The sequence below is a fragment of the Sinocyclocheilus rhinocerous genome, unplaced genomic scaffold (assembly GCF_001515625.1).
Source record: "Sinocyclocheilus rhinocerous isolate Xijiao unplaced genomic scaffold, SAMN03320098_v1.1 scaffold3186, whole genome shotgun sequence".
Taxonomy (NCBI): domain Eukaryota; kingdom Metazoa; phylum Chordata; class Actinopteri; order Cypriniformes; family Cyprinidae; genus Sinocyclocheilus; species Sinocyclocheilus rhinocerous.
Window position 1 is genome coordinate 18,736 of NW_015642065.1, and position 5,959 is coordinate 24,694.

General features: G+C 34.2%; 1 protein-coding gene across 2 annotated transcripts in view; it reads right to left on the bottom strand.

Annotated features, from left to right (window-relative positions):
• Positions 1 to 548: 548 nt before the first annotated feature.
• Positions 549 to 5,959, bottom strand: part of tex261 (testis expressed 261) — an 18,647-nt gene continuing 13,236 nt past the window's right edge. Inside the window, exons 1-6 of one of the 2 annotated variants that reach the window (XM_016572530.1) lie at positions 5,154 to 5,365; positions 4,091 to 4,170; positions 3,133 to 3,286; positions 2,973 to 3,040; positions 2,765 to 2,867; positions 549 to 1,480 (exon numbers count right to left, since the gene is read on the bottom strand). In XM_016572530.1, coding sequence (XP_016428016.1) covers positions 1,365 to 1,480; positions 2,765 to 2,867; positions 2,973 to 3,040; positions 3,133 to 3,286; positions 4,091 to 4,170; positions 5,154 to 5,343 — 711 coding nt within the window. In that variant the 5' untranslated portion in view covers positions 5,344 to 5,365 and the 3' untranslated portion in view covers positions 549 to 1,364. Of the gene's footprint in view, positions 1,481 to 2,764; positions 2,868 to 2,972; positions 3,041 to 3,132; positions 3,287 to 4,090; positions 4,171 to 5,153; positions 5,366 to 5,959 lie in introns of those variants that run through there. The other variant, XM_016572531.1, reaches the window with a different exon arrangement.

A 5,959-nucleotide genomic window follows, 5' to 3' on the forward strand; every position in this document is an offset into this window, starting at 1 on the left:
GCGCAAGTCTCTTAATTAACTTCTTGTTTATTGAACTGTTGTAAAAAATCAATATCACATTTGTAATCATTGTCATTTTTGGAGAAAAAAACGGCACTCTTCGTGTGAAATTGATTAACTAGGCTATTTGAAGTGGTATAAATATGTACATTTTCTGCCCCCCATGTCTTGAATTTGTGATCATTCTAAATGTAGTGATAGACTGGATCATCAGCACTCTAGTCTAGACTTCATGTAATGTATGCGTGCACTCTGTAGGGGTGTTTTGAAAGTTTTTTGCAAAATACTCGGTCAAATCGCACATCGTTAAAACAACAATTACGATATTATCGCAAACGATATATATCGCACACCCCTAATATACACATTTTTAGACCTTAGAAAAATTTAAATGTCATCCTGACTGACAGTTTTTTTTAAATGAAAATTTTTTTGAAGGCAAATTTTTAATTACAAAAGCACATTTATTTAAAACGTTTAATTTATTAGACTGGAAAAAACAACGTTCAAATCGCTTTATCTTAATAATGCTAAAAAAGCCTTCATTTTCTTCTGTCGATCTGTTTCTGATTCTGAGATTCACCCACGATGCATCAGATCCTCATTTGTACATGACAACGTTTACCTTTCAAAAACTCATACAACTGAATTTTATTATACTCCTGTACAGCACACAAATTAAGCATGGCCAACACTATGGCTCTCATGACTGCAGTATTTAAAGCAACATTTTACCCTAAAAAGAGCTTTTCTTTGCTTGTCACACCACCAGCTGATATAAAATGGATTTATAAATCAACACAAACAAATCCTTACTGAAACTGACTCAACATCAGGTTATTAAAAAATGGCTTGCTTAAAGTCTAACCTTAAACAAATACGTTGTAGTGTAAGACGTGACGAAGAGTGAGCGAAACAAACACTGGATTCAGGGTAAAACATTTCTTTGAAATGTGAACAAAAAATCCAGACACATTAATTCATTCATGAGCGAATTGGCTTTCGAAGTGATGCGATTAGAAGAAAATCAGCAGGAGCCTCTAGAGAAGCCGAAGCCCCTTCCACAATCATCCACGTATAGACAGAAGATCAAGCCTTTACGAATGAAAGACTTCTCGTGTCCTTTCATGTCTTTAGACGCCTAAGAAGAAATTAGCTGGCAACTCTGGACATGAAACAACAGACAGGTAAGTTCATTCGAGGGTTTATGTGCGTTTGTTCTGATCTGGTCCTCTCCCTCGGCTACAGATTCAATCTCATGATCATCGATTCTCCCACAAAAACAAGCTGTCCACTGAAAGGGGCCGGTGGCCTGAACAAACCCTCCCAAACCCCTCCGTCCGATGCTCATATGAACCGCTTCATCAGTACATCTTCTGTCGGCTTGGCAAAACGGCCTCCTTCAGGAAAGAGAAGATGAGCAGGATGCCCGAGCGCTTGCCCCGCTTGCCTTTAGTGAAATAATTTGACACCACATCGTCTGAGAAAAACACAGGAACAGGGAATAATGAACAGGAGTTCAATAGGACTTAGACTTCACTGTTATAAATGTCTGGATGGAAGTGGGTGATCAGTAAAAATTTATATGACATTATTTTGTAACATTCTGATGATAATATCACAATATGCACATTAAAATGGAACCCCATATATTTTTGATGGCATGTAAATTACAACAGAACATTTATTTTTAATATTATTATTACAATTTTTTTATTAGACTGAAAAATGCATATTTTAATATTTTTTGAAGGTATGTGAATTTCCAAAAAAGCTTTATTTAAAAACTTATTTTAATAAAATCTATTTTTATTATTTTATTTATTATTTTTATTTAATCAGACAATGTTCAAAGTAAAATGCATATTGAATAAAGGTATATCAAATTTTTTTTTTTTTAAAGCTAATTTATTTTTAATAAAATTATTATTTTTATTTTGGATTATTTATTTATTTATTTATTTTTATTAGGCTGTGAAACAATGCTCAAAGTTAAATTAATATTTGATTATTTTTGAAGGCACATTTATTACAAAAAAATATTTTAAATAAATTATTTTTATTATATTTATTTATTAGTTTTATGTAATTAGACTTAATTAATTAATTAATAATTAGTATTAAGTAAGTATTAATTCCAAGTAAAATGCATATCTAAAGTGTTCCAAGTAAAATGCACATCTGAATATTTTCTGAAGGTAAGAATTACAAAAAAAAAATATATATATTTTTAATAAAATCTATATTTTTATTATTTTATTTATCATTATTGAATTAGACTGAAAAAAACAATGTGCAATAAAAATGCACATTTTTGGAAAATTTTTCAGTGTTAAAATGCAAATTTTTAAAATTGATTTTTTATTTAAAATGTACTTCTTACAATTATACTAAATGGCATTAAATAATGCCATTAAATAAGTTATTTTATACATTATGCACTATGTATTAAACTATGTTATCTACGCTTTTTAAAACCAAACAAAATTTTAACTGAAAGATTTTGCATCGATTCTGAAGCGAACTTTGCCCACTTTTTAACATTTTGAACATATCCAGAGATAATTCACTCAATCCCATTACTTTTTACACAGACTTCTACAAATGTAATTTATACACCAGTATTTCAATCACCCCTGAAAGTACAGTATATAAGGACAGTTTAAGGATAAGGATATAGTTTAAGTTATAGTTTAACACACCCGTGTGGTCATATAGACTGTATGAAAACACAATTTGCTTTGATTGTCAGATTGTCACTCACCTCCCTGCTGCATAGTGGATGGAAGAACATTTTCCCCAGCAGAGAGAGAAACGAAAAAGGAGAATGGAATCACCCACAGACATACAGTGAAGTACGCTAGAACCTGAAAACACACACACATTAGTCTGAACTCCATCCCACAGTAAACTCTAACATCCTTTAAGCAGCATTTTTGTGGTTTAAGTCTTTAAAATGAAAAAGAGCCAACCTCAGAGAAAGGATAGTACTCCTCCGCAAAATACTGGAAGGCCATATAGTGGTTGAACACAACCAGTGCTGCAAAAGAGAGCAAAGACACAGATGAGAGGAGAACACAAGCACAGAGATCATAGTAAAATATGTCTCCTAAGATGCTCTTCATCACGCACCACATGACAGGATGAAGTTTGGCGAGGTCAGCATGATATATGGAAACGTCTGAAGCAGACCGAAGTAAACAAGGTTGGTGAAGAGACCCACTCCGATCATGAGCGTGGGGAAGCCCTCAAACAGATAGAGTCCCACCAGCACTGCTGTGGAGAACTGAGAGATGAGAGTACAAGTTAGATGAGACGTGAAGTAGGACTGTGCGATTAATTGAAATCGTCATAAAATCGTGATTTGAGCATGCGTGATTTCTAAATCGCTTTATAGCACGATTTTCCGCGCCCCCGATCTCCCGCAGTATGCTCTCCGAACCAATCAGAATGCAGTGCGCCTAAATGGAGCAAGAGAACAGAACAGACCGGGCGGGCATACAAACGTAACGCCAGGTTCACATACTCCGTCTGTGGTGCGTATTTTGTCCACGCCCATGTTAACGGATCAGAGCGTTCACACTGCACGCGATTGCTGTTCTAGAGACATGTTACAGCTTCTTGATAAAGCTCTAATTGGTTTTCTTTTGGAAATATGTTTCAAATTCACACTGAATGCATTTATGACTGTAAAGCATGTCTGTGTGTGTCAAAATCGTGATTAAAATCGGAATCGCAAAATTGATCAAAGAAATCGCGATAGGTTTTTTTTGTCCATATCGCACAGCCCTAACGTGAAGCATATGTAACCAAACATCACAAAAAGCATGCGATACTGTCTGAAGAACTGTTGGAGAAAACATTGTGCTGATGCTTACTAAAGTAACCGATGGATATTGACAAATGCATGCAATTCTCACTGGCAAATTACACTGGAGACAGTCTGAATTTGATTCAAAAGGATTTGTGTCCAGCATGATACTCTGGTCACCAGATATGGCTGGAGTTCCACCAATATTAGTCTATGCAAGCATCACCAATGCAATGACACACACGTCAAAATAAACGTTACTACAAAGGTAATACTCACCATAATAATATATTTTATAATGCGACTGGTGGCGACTGTGTACTCCTCTATTAACTCTGCCAGGTAATACAGGCCTGCAGCTGTGAAGACAAATAGCAAACGGAGAAAAACTACAACCTTATACAAACAGACTGGATAAGACAACACTTTACTTAAAGCCTTTATGCATAATGCATTAATAATAAACATTATATCTTTTCATAAATAACTGTAACTGAAATTAAAATGCATTATAATATTTGCAGATTCCTTGTTACATCTGAAATTGGTTGTCTATTTGCATTATACCTTCTAAAAGTGAATCAATGAATAGACAAGTATTATAATGTGTTGTAACTGTGGTTACAATTATTCATGGGATCCTAGAGTGCATTACAAGGCATAATTAATAAATTTAAAATACTTTTGTAATGCATTATATCTATCTATCTGATTCTGTCTGTCTGTTTATCCACCCATCCATAGAGTAAGCATAGGTGTATAAATACAGGTACATATATAACTGCTGGTTTGTAAGGCTGCCAAATTCTCAGTCATCATTTTTATTACATCTGCATACGAGGACAGAGACATTTGTACGGTTTTTACGACAATGTCCACAATCAGCACGTGCCAACCACACTAACTTAGTTGAAAATTAGCCAGTAAAAAAAGAGGAAAAATATCCATCATTCATTTGCAATAGACAATCGAGTTAACACATAGATAAACTCAGAGATGTGACTTTTCCCTAATGGATGTCATATAAATGAGTGGAGCGATTAGTAATCGATACAGTCCTGTATTCTGCAACACTACAATATGAAACAGAAAAACAAATGCAAGCCTGAAACACAATTAGCTTAATTATTATGATGATTTTAGGCAAAGAGATGTGACCTGTGCTTTGTTTTAGCTCAGTCCACTGTTAATCTGTTCTACAACGTTATTTTTTTACCATAGGCTACTATTAATTAATAATAAACAGATATTTTACAGATAATAAGGCACAGGAGCTGTGGGATTTCTTTGGTCGCGTCAGCAAAAGGGAGTTAGCGGCTAACAGCAGCGACATAAAACTCACCGATAGCGAGAGTAACGAAACATATCTGCACCACCAGCGACAACCAGCTGAGTAAATAAATAAACCACATCTTTTTAAACGGGCTAGTCGAATAAATACGGGACTGGTAAACAATAAAGGAGATGTGTGTCTCCGCTGCTAGGCTAACAACTGAAGTGGTCAAAGTTTCTTCTGCGGCTTCCTCAGACATAGCTCGCAGCTGAAGTGGGAGTCTGATGACAAACAGCGCCACTCAGGCTGGAGGCGGTATTGCACCTGTGAAAAAAGACTGAGAAATAATAACACTAATGGAAGTATGAGAATTCTGTAGCGATTCTACAAATGTTAATCAAATCTGTCTAGATAGATTCCAGCTCTGCACACTGTGGACATTTTCTCAACCAACTAGGTGCATTTATAAATGAAATAAAATAAAATAAAAGTATGAGAATTATGTAGTAATTCTAAAAATATTAGTTTAATAATAATAATAATAAAATATGTCTTCATAGATTCCAGCTCTGCTCACTGCGGGCATTTTATGAACCAATTAGGTGCAATTATATAAAAAAAATTAAATTAAATTAAATGATCAAATTAAATATAAAATAAAATAAATAATAATGTAGTGATTCTATCAATATTAATCAAATAAGAAAATGTCTGTCTAGGTTCCAGGTCTGCTAATGCACCAGTTAGGTGCATTGCATTGCATTACATTGCATTGCATTGCATAAAAAAAAATAAAATAAAATAATAAAAAACTTTTCTTTTTTTTTTCATTAGAAACAAATTCAGTCAAGTGTAGTATATAGGCAGGCAGGCAG